At 49.7% G+C, this 19,441-nt stretch overlaps 1 protein-coding gene and 1 non-coding gene across 8 annotated transcripts in view; one reads left to right on the top strand and one right to left on the bottom strand.

Annotated features, from left to right (window-relative positions):
* The window catches only part of SP2 (Sp2 transcription factor), a 32,834-nt gene extending 25,234 nt beyond the window's left edge, over positions 1-7,600 (top strand). For all 7 annotated transcript variants that reach the window (XM_004041465.5, XM_063705771.1, XM_063705773.1 and 4 more), the window contains 4 exons: positions 1,616-1,928; positions 3,571-3,745; positions 4,000-4,193; positions 6,361-7,600. In XM_004041465.5, coding sequence (XP_004041513.2) covers positions 1,616-1,928; positions 3,571-3,745; positions 4,000-4,193; positions 6,361-6,461 — 783 coding nt within the window. In that variant the 3' untranslated portion in view covers positions 6,462-7,600. The remainder of the gene's footprint in view (positions 1-1,615; positions 1,929-3,570; positions 3,746-3,999; positions 4,194-6,360) is intronic.
* LOC109027059 (uncharacterized) overlaps positions 1-19,441 on the bottom strand; it is a 49,828-nt gene that overhangs the window by 30,120 nt on the left and 267 nt on the right. The gene's annotated exons all lie outside the window — the stretch shown is intronic.

Raw genomic sequence — 19,441 nt, 5'->3', positions numbered from 1 at the left:
CAAGCAGTTCTCCTGCCTCAGCCTCCCCAGTAGCTGGGATTACAGGCGTGCGCCATCACTCCCGGCTAATTTTTTTTGTATTTTCAGTAGAGACGGGGTTTCACCAAGTTGACCAGGCTGGTATTGAACCACTGACTTCAAGTGATCTGCCTGCCTTGGCCTCCCAAAGTGCTGGGATTACAGGCGTGAACTACTGCACCCAGCCAGATTCCTGTTTTATTCACTGGGTTATAATGTGTTAAGATTATTTTGATGTTTTCATTGACCTAGATTTGGCCAGTGGGTGCCCCTTTAAGCTGGCTTGTATCTTTTCAAGTCCCCACCATTCTGTAAGCATTTCTTTACTTTCTGGTGCAAGTGTTCCAAGCTTTCCTTGTACCTTCCCTGCCCCAACCCTGGAATCAGCTATTTCTCCAAGGAGCCTGGGTTCCTTTTAGTGGAGCATGTGAGTTACAAGCTAAGGCCTGGGTGCTAGGTAAGCTCATTGCTACTGGGCATGGCTGGTCCCAGCCCTTCTCAATGGACACAGCTAGGAAGTATATATAAATAGACATACCTATGCAATGTCTACGTAGATAGATGTAGATAAACTTATATAAGGACACACACACATGTATACACATACACATATACACACATTTGAATCTATATTTCTCTGTCTATATATATTGAAACCCATGAGTTTCCACCAATGTCTCTAATTCCCATCTAGCACCACAGTGTTCCATCTAGCCTTCTCCCTTTCCATAACTCCCTTCTGTGACAGTGAGAGCCCTCACTCCTATTATCTTTAACATGCTTCCTTTCTGGATAAGTCCTCGGTATGCAGCCAGTCTCCCACAGCCATTAACTCTCCCATAGAGACACCCTCCTCAGCCTGCCACCGCCATTCCCTACCCACCACGGACACCCTCCTCCCCGCTACAAATGCCCTCCTTGTCCTGCTCAGCCTCTAATATGCGTATTTTTAAGGTTTTTGATACATATTCCCAAATTTCCTTCCAGCAAGGTTAGCCCACATCATACTTCCACTCCTAATATACAAGTGTCTGTTTCCTGCTGTCTCACCAACAATGAGCATATTTTATTTTCCATGTTTGTCAATCTGAATTGGAGAAAAGTTGTTTTTCATTAATATGTGGCTCTTTTTTTTTTTTCTGATAACAAAGACCAGAAACTTTTTTTTTTTTGAGACAGTGTATTGCTCTGTCACCCAGGCTAAGTGCAGTAGAGGAATCATAGCTTACGAAAACCTGGAATTCCTGGGCTCTAAAATGTGGCTCTTAAAAACTAAAGTGAACCTGTGTCATTTGTTTGATGGTCATTCACAGTGTACTGCCTTCTAAATCTCCAATTCTGATTCTTGGCAATTACTTTTTCCATGCTAAATAAATTCAACGTTTGATTTCAAATCAATAGTCAACATTCGCCAGCTTAGTATAGGATGCCAGCAGCCCTTTGTTGAGCATTAGCTGTGTATAAATGTAGGTTTGGGTGAATTGAAGAGACTTTTAGTGGACAGGTGCCCCCAGTTCTCACTTGGGCAGGGACATTTGAAGGCCCCAGGAACCTAGTCTCTTCCAGGCACTGATTTTTTTTCTCTGGCCCCTCCCAGGTCTACATCCGCACGCCTTCCGGTGAGGTGCAGACAGTCCTTGTCCAGGACAGCCCCCCAGCAACAGCTGCAGCCACCTCTAACACCACCTGTAGCAGCCCTGCATCCCGTGCTCCCCATCTGAGTGGGACCAGCAAAAAGCACTCAGCTGCAATTCTCCGAAAAGAGCGTCCCCTGCCAAAGATTGCCCCAGCCGGGAGCATCATCAGCCTGAATGCAGCCCAGTTGGCGGCAGCTGCCCAGGCAATGCAGACCATCAACATCAATGGTGTCCAGGTCCAAGGCGTGCCTGTCACCATCACCAACACAGGCGGTGAGGATGGCCTCTGTGGCCAGGGTGTTGGCAGTGGTACCTGCTCCCAGCAGGTGGAAACTATGGGCTGGCCCCGGGATTTCCAGTAACAATAGTGAGGATGCTGTCCATCATAGCTTAAGGGTACGTCCACCTGCAGCTTCTCACCTAGTCCTTACAAAAGCACTCAGAGATAGTTTAAGGCACATGTCCCCATCTGACAGCTGAAGACAGAGAAGATAGATGTACTCGGAAAACTTTCCAACTGACATCCAAACGCAAAGACGGCTTCTTGAAGGAGAAAGCCTTGCGTTAAGGTTGGAAGAAAAGAAGGGAGCCCTGGCAGTCAGAATAGTTTGTGCTGCACTTCAGTTCAGTGGTGAGATTTATGCTGTGAAACCAGCCTTGCAAATAACCAAAGGAAAAATTGGAGCAACCTAGCAAAAATGGCTCCTTATGTAGGGGGAGCTCTCTGAATTTCTCTTCATCCTTAATGAGTTTTGTTTTTGAGACAGAGCCTCGCTCTGTTGCCCAGGCTGGAGTGCAGTGGCGCGATCTTTGCTTCAGCCTCCCGAGTAGTTGGGATTATAGACGCCCACCACCACGCCCGACTAATTTTTGTATTTTTCGTAGAGACGGGGTTTCACCGTCTTGGCCAGGCTGGTCTTGAACTCCTGACCTGGTGATCCATCCGCCTCAGCCTCCCAAAATGCTGGGATTACAGGTGTGAGCCACCGTACCCAGCCCATCCTTAATGAATGTTTAGCACTTTAACACATTTGCTTTTCCCTCTTGAGGTGACCCCCAAGAGGATAAGGCATCCTAGAGGATCTGATTTTTCCCAAAGCCCATAGAACTGTGTCCTCTTTTGTGTTTTTTGGTTTTTTTTTTTAAGACATGGCCTCAGGGCCTCGCTCTGTCATCCAGGCTGAAGTGCAGTGGCACGATCATGACAATGCAGCCTCAGCCTCCTGGGCTCAAGCAGTCCTCCTACTTCTTCTTCCTGAGTAGCTGGGACTACAGGCATGTAGCACCATGCCTGGCCAATTTTTTAGTTTTTTGTAGAGATGGGGGTCTCCCTATGTTGCCCAGGCTGGTCTTGAACTCCTGGGCCCAAGCAATTGTCCTGCCTGCCAGAGTGCTGGCATTACAGCTATGAGCCACTGTACCTAGCCTGTGACCTCTGTCTTTTTAACAGAAATCCCTGGAGACTTTCCTAAAAGCAAAGTTGGTATCTCACAAGGGCCTAAGGTTGGAGGAGATTCAGGAAGAAATGTCTTAAGACCCTTCCCAGCTGAAATCATGTGGGCAATATTCTAAAGCAAATTCTGCCTACATAGTACAGTGGTTCAGGGCACTGACTTTGAAATGGGCTTCTTGGGTTCAGATCTGGGTTCTACCACTTACTAGCTGTGTGATCTTGATATGTTATTGAGCCTCAGTTTCTTCATCTATAAAGTGCTGATGATAGTACCTATTTTATAGGGTCATGGAGATTAAATGAGTCCCTGTACAAAGGTCCTTAAAATGATATCCAGCATATAGCAGGCTCTCAAAAATAGCTGCTGTGATTATCATCTTTGTCATGTGCAGAAGGGCAGAAGGGTTGACTCGAGGTTTCAGGCTTCCTCACCCTGAACTCTGCCCCTCTTTGTCCCCACAGGGCAGCAGCAGCTGACAGTGCAGAATGTTTCTGGGAACAACCTGACCATCAGTGGGCTGAGCCCCACCCAGATCCAGCTGCAAATGGAACAAGCCCTGGCCGGAGAGACCCAGCCCGGGGAGAAGCGGCGCCGCATGGCCTGCACGTGTCCCAACTGCAAGGATGGGGAGAAGAGGTAATTCAAGGAGAAGGCCCAAGCCACAAGGCTGGCCTGTGTTCCCCAAGCCCCTCCTGGACAGTTGTCCAGAGCTGCAAGCTGGCACAGACCAGGCAAGGAAGAGCTGGCAGCTCTGTGCCACCTTGCCCCCTGCCTCCTTGTGCTCTCTGACCTGACCCCACATACTCACTGCATCCTGTTCCTGCCCCATCCTCTACCGCTTTTCTCTCCTCTTCCTATTCCCTCCACTCCACCCTCACCCCAATTCTCAGGTCTGGAGAGCAGGGCAAGAAGAAGCACGTGTGCCACATCCCCGACTGTGGCAAGACGTTCCGTAAGACGTCCTTGCTGCGTGCCCATGTGCGCCTGCACACTGGCGAGCGGCCCTTTGTCTGCAACTGGTTCTTCTGTGGGAAGAGGTTCACACGGAGTGACGAGCTCCAACGGCATGCTCGCACCCACACAGGTCAGCCCCCTGCCTTCGGGACCCTCCACCCACAGAGGTCAAATTCCTGCCTCTCCTCCCACCTCCACTCTACCGGCTTTAGCAACATTGACACTCCTGGAACTGCCACACTGAGCAAAAGCTACAGACTATCCAGGGACGACATAGGAAATTATTTTCAAGCCATTCCGTTATCACTGTTGTTTCCCCAAGTAATGGGAAAGGAATAGTTGTCATTGCATGACACAACCTGATAACTTCTGCCATGTCAGCATAGTTATTTAACAAACACTGACATGGTGTGCCAAGCACAGTACTAAGCACTTTACTGATTACCTCAGTTGATCCTGGTAAGGACTTTATAGGAGGATAGTTTGCTTATGCCTTTTTTTTTTTTTTTTTTTTGGAGATGCAGTTTCGTTCTTTTGCCCAGGCTGGAGTGAAGTGGTGCGATCTCGGCTCACTGCAGCCTCCACCCCTTGGGTTCAAGCAATTCTCCTGCCTCAGCTTCTCAAGTAGCTGGGACTACAGGCACCCACCACCATACCCAGCTAATTTTTGTATTTTTAGTAGAGACGGGGTTTCACCATGTTGGCCAGGCTGGTCTTGAACCCCTGACCTCAGGTAATCCACCCACCTCGGCCTCCCAAAGTGCTAGGAATAGAGGCGTGAGCCACTGCGCCGGCCTGTTGATGCCCGTTTTACTGAAGCATGGAGAGCTGGCCCAGTCACACAGCTAGTGACTGGTGCGGCCAGGTTCAAACCCAGGCCCTGCCATGGCTTTTTGTTTTTTTTTTTTGAGACAGGGTCTCACTCTTTCACCCAGGCTAGAGTGCAGTGGCACAATCTTGGCTCACTGTAGTGTTGAACTCCTGGGCTCAAGCAATTCTCCCACCTCAACCTCCTGAGTAGCTGGGACTACAGGCATGCACCACCACACCTGGCTAATTTTAAAATTTTTGTAGAGACAGGGTCTTACTGTGTTGCCCAGGCTGGTCTCAAACTCCTGGACTCAGATGATCCTCCCTCTTCTGCCTCCCAAAGTGAGATATCACAGTTATAGTTTTAGGTACTAGCAAATCAATGCAAAACTATTAAAAATATTGATCCAAGCTGGGTACAGTGGCTCACACCTGTAATCCCAGCTCTTTGGGAGGCTGAGGCAGGTGGTCACTTGAGCCTAGGAGTTCGAGACCAGCCAGGGCAATATAGCGGGAGCCCATCTCTTAAAAAAAAAAGATTATACATCTACCACCTGAAATTGTCCTGGGTATCCACAGTGGTCCACACATACACTTTGGCAAACAGTGCTATAGTGAATGCCCGCAGTGAGCAGACACCTGTCCTGGGGCTAGAGGGCTGAGGGAAGCGTGACCCAGAGCTCTGGCTCGTGGCCAGTGTGGTGGGACAGGTCCTACTCCCCAAAAGGCAGAGGAGTCAACACTCCACAGAAAAGCAGTTGGGGTCAACATGGTTCCAACTAAGTGAGTGCTCAGGGCTGGCAAGGTCAGGGTGGAGGGGGATTTTCCTGCGATGGGGAGGATGCTGATCCAGGTTCAAAGTCAGAGGGACAAAAGAAGAAAGCAGGCAGACAGCCTTGCATGGGAAGACTCTTAGGTGCAGAGGCTCCAGGGACAAGGAATGGGAACAAAATAGACTGGACAGGTCAAATGGGGGGTCAGAGAGAAATGAGAATTGATAAAGAGATTTAGATGAGTAGGGGCCAAGCATGATGGCTCGTGCCTGTAATCCCAGCACTTTGGAAGGCCAAGGTGGGCGGATCACTTGAGGTCAGGAGTTCGAGACCAGCCTGGACAACATGGCGAAACCCTGTCTCTACAAAAATACAGGAATTAGCTGGGTGCAGTGGCGGGCATCTGTAGTCCCAGCTATTTGAGAGGCTGAGGCAGGAGAATTGCTTGACCTGGGAGGTGGAGGTTGCAGTGAGTGGAGATTGTGCCACTGCACTCCAGCCTGGCCAACAGAGTGAGACTCCATCTCAAAAAAAAAAAAAAAAGATTTAGATGAGTAGGCACCAGTGAGCAAATGTGAGAGCAGGAGGTGGGCAGAATGTGGTGACAAGGCCATGTCAGCTTGATTGGGTGCACCTCACACGCACCCCACCTTTTTGGGCAGAGACAGGGTCTGTGCACAGGGTCTGTGGGTGATGGGCATCTCCTCTTCCCAGGGGACAAACGCTTCGAGTGCGCCCAGTGTCAGAAGCGCTTCATGAGGAGTGACCACCTCACCAAGCATTACAAGACCCACCTGGTCACGAAGAACTTGTAAGGCCAACTGTGGCGGGAGGCCCTGAAGATGCAGTCCCCCCACCTGTGTCCTCCCTGGGCCCCTGGTGGAAAGGAGCCCTGTGGCTGCCTTGGGCCTGCCCTCAGCACCAGTCCTGTTCTGCAACTGTCCCCACAGGAAGGGGCTCTGTTCCCTGTATTGTCCTCCTTCTGAAGCCCCTTGGCTCCGCCTTGGCCCTTCCCCTCACCACGAGCTCCCGGCCTGCCCAGACTGTGGACACTGGCCGTGCCCAATGAGACGTTCTAAACCAGGACGCGTGGGAACCCTTATTTCCAAAGGAAAAACATGCATTTCACTCCGTCGAGGAGCAAAGTGAGCCCCTACCCCCCACCCCGATCCCCGCTCCCAACACTGCCGGAGTCGCGTCGTGCCATGCCCCCTCTCCTGCACCTCCCTGGCCCTGCCGGCCACTGTGGACGCCCTGGGGCTCGGCACTCACCTCTGGAGAGACTCGGGGCCACCTCCACTCCATGTGCCCAGCCCCGCCACAACCTCTCCTCCAGCACATTCCAGCTCTATTTAAAAAGTAAAGACACCCACCGACTCCTCCTGATCCCCCTCTTTTTCTATGGAGAACGTTGCCTTATACTCTCTACTTCAGATGATGAACACTGTGTACTGTGTGTGCTTTAAAGAAGTTTTATTTAATTGCTCCCTTCTTCCTTTCCTTGTTATTCACCTCCCTGATGCCTGCTTTCAGTTGAGGGTTGGGGGCAATGATGAGCATATGAATTTTTTCTCACTCTAGCAATTCCCTTTTCTAAATGACACAGCATTTAAACTCAAATCTGGATTCAGATAACAGCACCTGCACATCCTGCACCTCCTCCCTCTCCCTTCACCTCACCCCTGCCCGGCCCAAGCTCTACTTGTGTACAGTATATATTGTATAATAGACAATTGTGTCTACTACGTGTTTAAAAACATATTGCTTGTTATTTTTGAGGCTTTTAAATTAAACAAAAATCCAACTTTATTTTTAGTTGTAACTGCTTGAGGTATGTTTTATGAATTAAGTGACAGATTTGTTATCCTTTATTAACGTACTTTGTTGGTCAGCACTGGGCTGACAAAAATTTTTTCTTGCTAATAAATTTAGTTGCCTGAGGCAAAATCTTCAACTTGGCAGTTCGGCTTCCTTTGTCTTTTCCCTTGGAGAGCTCGGAGAGGGGACTCCAGAGGAGGGAGCTGTGGTCTCTCAGAGCGATCCACACTGGGACCAAGGTAGGACCTTGCCCTCCTGACCCTCGGCAAACCCAAGCCACATGCCCAAAAGGGGCCGCGGCCACATATACCTCATGACACTGGCACGAGCCCCCAGAGCACCTCCAAGGGCCAGGGCCCAATGCAGGTGTTCCTGCCTTTTTCTTCTGTAAGCCAGTTTTGCCTGTACACAAAGCAGATATGAAGAGCCAAGTTACAGCAGTGACCTCAGCCAGCAAGTTAGCTCTTCCACCCACCTCCCCAACCCCTGGAGGAAGGCGTTGGCCTCAGAGCCCATTAATAAGAAGCTTAGAGAGGAGAGCCGATGGGGCCTTGGCTCAGTCCCCTCCAGAAGGCTACAGTCTGGCAACAATGCATTTCCCCAAGGGCCAAGGTCCCTTCCCAAAGTGAAGGGCGAGGCAGGTTCCTGGGAGGGCTTGGCAGCTAGAGAGGCCTGGAGCCCAGCTGCACCCGATAGAGGACTCTGGCCACAGATTCTGGTTCCTTCTATATCGCCTGCCCAGTAACCCAGAGAGGACAAGAAGTTGATTGTGCCTTTTGGTTTTAGCAGATGCTACAAATCTGAAGTTTTGGTGGGGATTTGTTTTGCTTTGTTTTGCAGAGCTAATAGGAACTCAGGGGTTGCGATGTTGTGCAGATTAAGATTGGAGCTAGCTCAGTACATGTGTTTAAGCCCCACAGGGCCCTGAAGAGCATCCGGCCTGAAGAGACAGGCAAGTCCGCCTCAAGCATGTAGAGGACAGCATGTGCTTTCACTCACCCTCGAAAGGACACAGCTGGGATTGCTGTTCTGTTCAGGAGTGGTGAGGCTCGTTTTGAGCTATCCATTCCCCTGCTCTGTTCTCTTTGTCACCAGCCACCTGTGTCTGCCAGCAAACAGCTTTTCCTTAGAGCCAGTCAACCCTCAAATGGCTGAAAAAGTAAAAAGCCCACACATCTCAGATGGATCCAGGTTCTCTGCCCTTCCCCTCTTCTTTGTTAACAAGCAGGGGCCTTTCCTATCCCTACGGAAGTCGTTTGGGCAATACTAGACCACCAGCTGAATCTACCTTGACACAGAAGCCTCTTCCTCAGCCCCTCAGCTCTGCATCTCATCACCGCACTGGCAGCAGGTAGAAGATATGAGGTGTATTTATTCCTCATGCGTGGACTGCATGACTAGAAAACTGCCTTGCTGCATTCTGAATAAGGGGATTGGTGGAGAGAAGGGGAATATTAACAAAATGACCTCTTTTTGCCACATGTTTCCCTTGGCTTTGCTCTCAGGCACAAAGAATGATCCTTTCCTGGGAGCTGATTTCAAGCCATGTGCTTTATGCTTCCAGTACAGAAACTGACCTGACTCCCCAGCATCATTTGGAAATGAAGGTGCCAGCCCCAAGTTGGGCAGGACGAGCATTTCCCGTGTAGGATTTCCCTTCTCCAGTGAGACGGGGGTTCAAAAGTTATGTCTGATCATCTCTGCCTCCCTTGGGATGGCTAAGAGCGAGAGAATGTATTCTGCCTAGCTGAGTGATGGCACAAGGAAAGCACAGAAAGACTTGTGGGCAAATTAACCCTCCTCTGGCTTTAACCTATCCATTATTTGAGAGTTGCAGGGGAACTGTTGAAGGTGTGATGCAGTCTAAGCTCACCTTAGGCAAGAGGCTCCCACAGACACCTGATCCTGATGGGCCCTTGATGAAAATCTGGGTGCAGCTCAAGGGTAGGGGCCCCACATGTGTAGTTCCTCCTCTGTCCTCTACTGTCCCCAGCATCATGTGCACCAAAGCCCATCCCTCATGCCCTTCCTCTCTGTCCAGCTGACACTTGGCATTGTGCTCATTATCCCAGAGCCTAGGATTCCATGCCTGGAAGAAAGGGGGACTGGGCAGGATTTCCCTCCCAAAGGCAAATCCAGGGATTATATGTACTTTTTTTTCTTTCTTTAACAAAACCAGCAAATGGGTCTTCCTTGCCCTTCCTTCAAACCACCCAGTCCATTTTTACAATCATCTTTCTGGCCAGGCACAGTGGCTCATGCCTGTAATCCCAGCACTTTGGGAGGCCGAGGCAGGTGAATCACTTGAGGTCAGGAGTTCAAAACCAGCCTGGCCAACATAGTGAAACCCTGTCTCTACTAAAAAATATAATAATTAGCCAGGCGTGGTGGCGCATGCCTGTAGTCCCAGCTACTCGGGAGGCTGAGGCAGGCAGGAGAATTGCTTGAACCCAGTAGGCAGAGGTTGCAGTGAGCTGAGATTGTGCCACTGCACTCCAGCCTGGGTGACAGAGCAAGACTGTCTCAAAAAAAAGAAAAAAAATCATCTTTCCAGTGCCCTTGTGAGGCCCCAGGCTTGTTTGATGACAGTGCTGACGTTACAGCCCGCCACACATGACATATTTTGAGGAAGACAGGATGGAGCAAGAGAAGGGTTCAGACCTATCCCCAAGCCCAGGGTAGGTGTGTAGGAGCCCTGAGCGGATGGATGCAAGCTGTCCTGGTCTGAGTGCAGAGAATAGGGTGTTCGGGTTCTCCATTTGAGTCTTCCACTGCCCAAACCTGAGGCCCCTTTAAGGTTGCCCCTTAAAGTTGCCACACCCAGAAATTGGGCCAAAGAAGTTAAGCTGTTGATTATTTCAATTCTGAATAAAAATGAAGGCATCTTCTCTGCCTCCTAAGGCCTGGTCTGATCTTGGCTCCTTCATCACTAGAACCTTCCTGAGCAGTGGTCTGGGACCCCTCGCCTTCCTCCCTCCACCTGTGTTTCAGAGCCCTCCTAGTCAGCATGGGCTTCACCTCAAATCCCATACTATTCTCTCTTCTTCCTGGGGTTCACCTCAAGCCCCACTGCTATTCAACCCCCCTCTTTCTCTTCAGCTTCAAAATAGACTCCTGCATGTACCTTGATTAAACACAGGCCCACTGCAACCCCAGTGCCTCAGGGACGAGGAGGGAAACTGTTTTTAACCATAAGGAAAACAAAGCAGGTACTGTGGTCAGTGTCAGTGACCCTCTGCTTAGGGCAAATATTGGAGTGTGTGACTGCAAAACTGGGACATCCACCCCCGACTACAGGGGGTGCCCCTATTCTGCTTCGGCCAGTTGATGGTATGTGAGAATGCAAACTCTTGTGATTTTTGTAAGAGAACCCAGAAATGTGGAGTTGGGGGTGGAATCTGATCTTTCAATGTTGGCTCAATTGTTTAAAAATACAGCAGGACCAGTTTCAGCGCTTGAGCTACCAGTTTTTGACTTCTGCATCATCCATCCCCTCTTCCCTGGCCAGTGACATCCTCTCTACCCCCTGACAGTCTCCAACCTCTCAGTCTTCCCTTCCCCAAGTTACAGGATCACAATGGCCAAAACATTTTTTGTTTGTTTTAAGACAGGGTCTTGCTCTGTCGCCCAGGCTGGAGTGCAATGGTGCGATCTCAGCTCACTGCAACCTCTGCCTCCCGGGTATGCAATTCTTTTGTTCCCAGCCTCCCAAGTAGCCGGGATTACAGGCATCCACCACCACGCCCAGCTAATTTTTTTTTTTTTTTTTTTAATAGAGACGAGGTTTCACCATGTTGGCCAAGCTGGTTTCAAACTCCTAACCTCAAGTGATCCGCCAGCCTCGGCCTCCCAAAGTGCTAGGATTATAGGCGTGAGCCACCACGCCCAGCCTCATTTTTTGTATTTTTAGTAGAGACGAGGTTTCACTATGTTGGCCAGGCTGCTTTCGAACTCCTGACCTCAGGTGACGCGCCTGCCTCGGCCTCCCAAAGTGCTGGGATTACAGGCATGAGCCACTGTACCCAGCTCCCCAAACAGTTTAACCTGCTGCTCAAGAGATTATCAAAGTGGAAGGACTCAACTGTCCAAAGCAAGTGGGACAGCCCCTAGGGGTTAGACCACTGGCCTCAGTGTCCAAAGGCTCAAGCACCTGTTGCTTCTGCTTCTTCCCCTGCCTGTAAGGGATGAACAGGGTTCTCAGTTCCTCTCCTGCACCAGGCCCCTGACACACTGACCTTTCCTAGAGGACCTTAGACCAGCACTGACCCCTCCAGTGAGCAGGCAAATGGCTTTTCATGGTGGCAGTGTCGGCAAGAATGTGTTGCCCAATAGTGAAAGAACAGGCTGCAGACCCCCAGGAGAAGTAGTGGAGCATCCATTGTGTCATCAGCCTGGGCTTTTCAGGTGACATCTGTGGCAGCTCTGCAGACTGCAGTTGCGTGATGTACACACCTGAGTTTGGGGTCAGCTCTACCTTAGGTCCACTGCTGTCCTGCAGGACAGTAAGAGGGCCTGGTCCCCAGTCATTAATCTTGACATTGTCTCAGTCTCTTCCTAATTTCCAGTCCTAGAAAAGCTTGGCCATGATGTCGACTGGACACAGACCCCTCTGCAGAGTCAGAGGGGGCTAGATCCACCCCCTACAGCAATGCCCACACCAGGGTCCCATGAGGCGTGTGTCTTCTACACTGTCCTCCCATAGGCAGGCGGTCTTATTCAGCACAGCAGGGCCACCCACCCCATGCCAGGGAGCTTTTAGGGAGACAAGCCCAAAGTTTAATAGAACTGTCATGACTGGGAGTCCTCAGGGGGGACACCCTGGGCTCCCCAGCTCACGGTGAGAAAGTGGGCTGTGGTCACGCACACAGATACAACTTGTTATCAGCAGCATCATCCTTTACCCCAGGCAAAAGGGAATATGGCAGAAGTTTCCTAGTTCACACTGCCCTAAGGAAAACTCACCCTGCCCAAGGCCAACCCTATCTCTTGTCCTGTCTCCAAAACCAAGCTGAGTGGACCCATTTCCCCACACCACACCCATTCTTAAGTTGAGGGGACCTGGACGAAGCAGTTGAAAGACTGAGAACTGTTACGGATGAGAGACTAAGGGGACAGGACTGCTAAATGCAATGTGGGGTCCTGGAACAGAAAAAGGACATGAGTGGGAGAAAAAGGGGTAAAACTCAAAAAAGCCCATAGTTTACTTTTCTAGTTTTTATTTTTTTGGTAGAGATGGAGTCTCCCTATGTTGCGCAGGCTGGTCTCAAACTCTTGGGCTCAAGGATCCGTTCACCTAGGCCTCCCAAAGTGTTGGGATGACAGGCGTGAGCCACCATGCCTGGCCTCTGTAGTTTAATTAATAGTGGTGTGCCAGTGTTAATTTCTTGATGTAGACAATTGTGCTATGGTAGTAAGATCTTAATATTTGGGGAAAGTAGGTGAAGGGTGTATGGGAAATCTTTGTACCATATTTGTAACTTTTTTGTAAGTCTAAAATTACTTTAAAAAATAAAATGGAATGGAAGACCTGGAATAGAGAAGTAAAAAATGAAGCAAATGGAACAAGATCACCCAAGCAGCATCAGAATCAGAGTGGACAGCACATACTATGGTGACTAGGACCCTGAGATTCTGGAGATTATGAGAGGTGTGGGCACCTGCTAGGCAGAGCTTGCCAGCTATGGCCCCACCTCCATTCTGCCCCTTGCCACTTGCACCATCTCAGGTCCCCAGACCCATCAGGGGCTCATGGCTGATAGAACACAGATGCCAAGGAACCTAACTCAGGATGAGATGCTGCCTTGGGACAGAGAACACTTGTGATTCAACCAAGGTCTTTGGGGCTGGGGTGAGTCACTAAAGGAACTGCGGTAATAGGACAGGTGGCAGTTGGGTTTCCTAGGAGAAGGGGTCCTCAGGGAGTAGAAGAGGGAGGAAGTGAGCCTGCAAGGATGGAATAATGAACAGGGCTGTGGGTAAAAAAGGAAGCAAACCATGGTGGACTATGGTAGTGACTCAGGGCCTGGAAAAGAGGGTCAAATACCTGCTCATAGGGACCTTGGGCAAAAGGAAATGAGAACTGACTGCAGGGCAGGCCAAATGCAAGGACCAAGATTTCTCAAAGGAAACTAGGAAGCCGCTAGGCCATGTCCTTTGGGCCTGCCTGAAAACCCACCACCAGGCCTCCTCCCACTCACTGCCTGTGGCCGACACCATAATTACCAAGGCAGGTAGTCTGGGGACTGAAACTGATTTAATTCACTTGGACTTTGAAGCTCAACATCCCTCTAGTCAACAAACACACTCGTGGACGGGCACAGCGGCTCATGCCTATAATCCCAGCATTTTGGGAGGCTGAGGTAGTAGGACTGCTTGAGCCCAGGGGTTTGAGACCAAGAGCAACATAGTGAGACCCCATCTCTACAAAAATAAGAAAATTAGCCAGCCATGGTGGTATGTGCCTACACTCCCAGCTACTTAGGAGGCTGAGGTGGGAGGATCTCTTAAGCCCAGGAGGTCAAGGCTGCAGTGAGCTATGAGTGTGCCACCGCATTCCAGCCTGGGCAACAGAGTAAGACCCTGTCTCAAACAAAACAAAACAAAACAAAAAAAAAAAACGAAAGAAAAGAAAAAAAACCAAAACAACAAAACACACACTCAGCTCTGCTCCCACCATGTGCAAAATTGTCCCGCACCCTACTCACCATACGTAACACCCATCATACTGAAAAGCTTAAAAAAGTGGTTTATGCATAAACATTACAGATTAGCATTTTTTGAGTACACCTTGTGGGCTAGGATTGTGAGAAGAAGCCAGAGAAAGTTAAGAGATGTGGTCCCTCTCGTGAAGGAGGTCCCATTCTAACAGGGAATACCAGCCACCCACAATGTATTTGGGAAACCATCTATAAGCACATGCAAGGATCGTTTAGAGGGTTAGCCACAAGCACCAACAGGCAGGACACCGATAAGTTTCAGCCTCCTCTGATCTCGTCCCAAGCCTCTGAGGACCCACCTCCCTTGGGCCTCTGATAAACCCACTCAGGGCTTAGGCATCTGCTGGCAGAGCACCAAGCACACGCCCTTCTGTAAGTCCTGGTGTTGCTACTCTTGGGGCTCCAAGCTGAGTTCACCTCAAGGCTGGGCCCAAGAATTCCTGAGCTTCAGGCCCTCCAGCACACCCCTTGCTCTGCTATCAGCCTTCCTCCTCTCACCTCTTAGAAAGCTGGACACAGGCCGGGCATGGTGGCACACACCTGTAATCCCAGCACTTTGGGAGGCTGAGGCAGGCAGATCACCTGAGGTCAGGAGTTTGAGACCAGCCTGGCCAACATGGTGAAACCCCGTCTCTACTAAAAGTACAAAAATCCGAGTGTGGTCGTGCATGCCTGTAATCCCAGCTACTCAGGAGGCTGAGACAGAAGAGCTGCTTGAACCCAAGAGGTGGAGTCTGCAGTGAACCAAGATCATGCCACTGCACTCCAGCCTGGGTGACAAAAGCGAAACTCCATCTCAAAAAATAAAAAAAAATTTAAAAAAAGAAAGCTGGATGCTATATTTCACCAGCATCATTACCACTCCTCCTTGACTCTCCATTTCCCTACCACCCTCCCTAACTCTCCCAGGCCCTCTTCCCTTCTCAGACATTCTCATCCTCCCTCGCAGCTCTAAGTGCCACCTCGAGGCTCATGCTACCTAAACCAGTATCATCAGCCCTGACCTCCCCACGAAGCTCCAGACTCCATTATCCAACCTGGCCAAACATGGGTGTCCCATCAACCCTCACACTCAAAATGTTGCTAAGGAATTCACCTTTCCCCCAAACCTCCTCCTCCAACAAGCCCCACTTCAATGAACAGCACCATCCGTGTCACCTAAAGCCAGCCCTGGTGGGTGGATCCCTCCTCTCCACATGCCCTACGCCATACTCATGCATCAGGATCCTGCCCCCACCTTCCACTTAGACAACACTGCAGCTTCTCCCAACCTATCCCTGCCACCAGCCTGACCCTCCCTTGCTCATCACCCATTTGGTCACCAGAGCCAGGTTCCAAAACACAAATCCAATCACTAAAGTAAAACTGAAATACATAATTTAGTCAGATAATTAGAAAAAAGGTGGTTTAAGAAAGTAAACGTAGCTGGGTGTGGTGGCTCACGCCTATAATCCCAGCACTTTGGGAGGCCAAGGAGGGTGGATCACTTGAGGCCAGGAGTTCAAAACCAGCCTGGCCAACACAGTGAAACCCCCTCTGTACTAAAAATACAAAAAATTAGCCAGGTATGGTGGCGGACACCTGTAATCCCAGCTACTCGGGAAGCTGAGAAAGGAGAATTGCTTGAACCTGGGAAGCGGAGGTTGCAGTGAGCCCAGATTGCACCACTGCACTCCAGCCTGGGCAACAGAGTGAGACTCTGTCTCAAAAAAAAAAAAAAAAAAAAAAAAAAAAAAAAAAAAAGGAAAAGCATTAGAAGAAAACAGGCAAGGCACAGTCCCCAAACCCACATGCAGACCATTTTTTTTTTCTTTTGAGACTGAGTCTTGCTCTGTTGCCCATGCTGGAGTGCAGTGGCATGATCTCAGCTCACTGCAACTTCCGCCTCCCGGGTTCAAGCCATTCTCATGCCTCAGCCTCCCAAGTAGCTGAGATTACAGGTGCCCGCCACCATGCCTGGCTAATTTTTGTATATTTAGTACAGACAGGGTTTCACCATGTTGGCCAGGCTGGTCTCAAACTCCTGACCTCAAGTGATCCACCCACCTCGGCCTCCCAAAGTGCTGGGATTATAGGCATGAGCCACCACACCCGGCCATGCAGACTTTTTTGTTTCATCTTGAGAAACCAGTGTGCCTCTCTGTACAATAAAAATGCTATGTATTTTCTATTCATTTAAGACTTTCTCAAGAGAAGACTGGAACAGTAAAATAATTCCTTTCTCCCACTCAGAAAGTCCCTGCTCGTGGTTGCATCAGTAGCAAAAGTAGCTAGCAGGCTTGTTTCCCTTCTGGTTGTGCAATGAGGGGCTACTTTGTGACCCAGAAACCAAATCCAACTAAGCAGAAAAGCATAACCCAAGTCTACTTATTATCCTCAAGACAAAGGGAAAAATACAAAAGGGCAATCAACTGCACACTTCTTTGCTAATCGCCAAGGGAAGGAGACGCTGTCAGAATCTAGCACTTTTTTCTCCCCATCTGGTCTTTAAAAAGCAGGAACTAGACACTGGTTCACAGGCTAAAAAATATCACAGGATAAAATATCAGAATCATTGTGTCTAAAAGCCTGACCCTGGGCACCTGCATGATGACTCTGCAGCAAGGAGCACCTAGCCCTGTCTGCTTGTTCAGCTTGTTTTCTCATCACCTTTGCTCCAGCAGTATTACACGTCTCCAGGTTCCCCCAGGTGCACCATGCCTTTACTCACAATGTTCCCTCTTGCTGGGACGCCTGTTCCATTGTCCATCTAGCAAAAGCTTACTCATTAAGACATCAAATGTCCACTCCCTTTACAAAGCCTTTCCTGACTGATCCTCTTCTTTTTGCTCCTCTTTACTGTACAGAAACACCCGTTAAAATATCTCGGGAGGCTGAGGCAAGAGAATCTCTTGAACCCAGGAGGCAGAGGTTGCAGTGAGCCAACATTGTGCCACTGCACTCCAGACTGGGTGAAAGGGTGAGACTCTGTCTCAAAAAAAAAAAAAAAAAAATCTGCAACAACTCTTAAGCTCACAAATCTGCCTCCCCCTATAGACTACAAGCCTGGGTTGTCATCTTCATCTTAATATTCTCAGACCTGGTTCAGTGCCCGGTCCAAAGGAAGTATTTAACAAATGTCTACTGAATTAATACATAAATATGTATCTACTTCCACTATACTGAGCTGTTGGCTTTTAAGTACATAGATGATCTTAGTCTTGGTGTCCTAGAATCCAGGTCCAGGGTAGCAGCAGCCCAGGAGTGCTGAGTGTGAAGAAAAACCCCATGGCCAGGCACGGTGGCTCACGTCTGTAATCCTAGCACTTTGGGAGGCCGAAGTGGGTGGATCACTTGAGGTCAGGAGTTCCACACCAGCCTGGCCAACATGGCGAAACCCCATCTCTACTAAAATTACAAAGAATTAGCCAGGTGTGGTGGCACACGCCTGTAATCCCAGCTACTTGGGAGGCTGAGGCAGGAGAATGGCTTGAACCCAGGAGGCAGAGGTTGCAGTGAGCCAAGATTGCGCCACTGCACTCCAGCCTGAGTGACAGAGGGAGACTCTGTCTCAAAAAAAAAAAAAACAACCCATGAACCAAACCCATCTGAGTTGAAGTGCACTCACTACTGCTTACACAGGTTCAACTGCAGGGGCTTAGGAGGGCAGGAGTACAGCAATGTTCTTATATAGAAAGACAACTTCGGCCAGGCGCGGTGGCTCACGCTTGTAATCCCAGCATTTGGGAGGCTGAGGTGGGCGGATCACAAGGTCAGGAGATTGAGACCATCCTGGTTAACGTGGTGAAACCCCATCTCTACTAAAAATACAAAAAATTAGCTGGGCGTGGTGGCGGGCGCCTGTAGTCCTAGCTACTTGGGAGGCTGAGGCAGGAGAATGGCGTGAACCGGGAGGCAGAGCTTGCAGTGAGACGAGATTGCGCCACTGCACTCCAGCCTGGGCGACAGAGCAAGACTCCATCTCAAAAAAAAAAAAAGAAAGAAAAAGAAAACTTCAACAGGAAAGTAAATCTACTCAACTTTCTCTCCATTATGCTGATGGAGGAAAATGATGGCAGCACAAAAAAATCCAACTAGTGGAGAATCCATAGACCAGTATCATTAAGCCTTGAGACATGTATTATTTCTTTGCAGCAAAATTGTCTTCCAGATTCTATCTGGCTCAAGCTATGTGCACATAAAGGATGACAGGCATCTAATGTAGGGCTTCATGAAGCTCAGCTGTAATGCAGACACCTGGCCAGGCCAGGAAGTTCCCCTTACCTGGCACAGTCCTGGGTGCCTGCCTAGATGGCTCTTGCAGTTCCCCTTCCTGATGCTGGTGGAAAGCAGGGCTACAGAGAGGTCTCGACCCAAGGCCACCCCAGCCAGCTCAGAATTGGACTGGGCATGAGTGGGTTTCCCATTTTTCAGCCTTGCATCCACAGCCTGGAAAGGCTATGCACAGCCACCTGCTCAGTGTACTCTCAGTTGGCAATTGCTTGCATTGACCTAGGGGCTAGACTCCTACTACCTAGCATGGGCAAAATGTGGAAAAAGGGAAGCTTGACAAAGATGGGGGAGACCCTGTAGAGATGGGACATTGGCAGCCTTGCTATCTACCAGGACACTGGCTCCTATGAACTCCATCCAGTGCACCATGGCAGGGGAAACCATGAGCAAAGGAAGTAAAATGCTCTGACCCTTGCTTAAATAAATGAGGCTGGAGGGAAGGGGTTTAAAACTAGAAGAGGTGGCGGGCGCGGCGGCTCACGCCTATAATCCCGGCACTTTGGGAGGCCAAGGCGGGTAGATCACTTGAGATCAGGAGTTTGAGACTAGCCTGGCCAACATGGTGAAACACCGTCTTTACTAAAAATACAAAACTTAGCCGGGCGTGGTGGCAGGCGCCTGTAATCCCAGCTACCCGGGAGGCTGAGGCAGAGCATTGCTTGAACCCGGGAGGTGGAGGTTGCAGTGAGCCGAGATCGCGCCACTGCACTCCAACTTGAGGGACAGAGCTAGTCTCCGTCTCAAACAAAACAAAACAAAACAAAACCAAAACTAGAAGAGGAAAACCACTCTGGTCTGGGATACCTTGGTCCCAAATTTCCTTCTTCCCCCTTCCCATTCAGCCATCTTCCTTCTCACCTCACCGTCTCTTCCTCACCCCACTGCACCTCCCCACTCGGGGCATGGTCCACAAGTCATTTCAACCTCTCCCACTCTCATGCCCTAATTTCTCCCCACAACCAGATTACCCTTTTCTCTATGTGTCCCCA

This window comes from Gorilla gorilla, chromosome 4 (assembly GCF_029281585.2).
Source record: "Gorilla gorilla gorilla isolate KB3781 chromosome 4, NHGRI_mGorGor1-v2.1_pri, whole genome shotgun sequence".
NCBI lineage: Eukaryota > Metazoa > Chordata > Mammalia > Primates > Hominidae > Gorilla > Gorilla gorilla.
The sequence above is the reverse complement of the archived record's forward strand: the minus strand, read 5'-3'. Positions and strand labels throughout refer to the sequence as shown.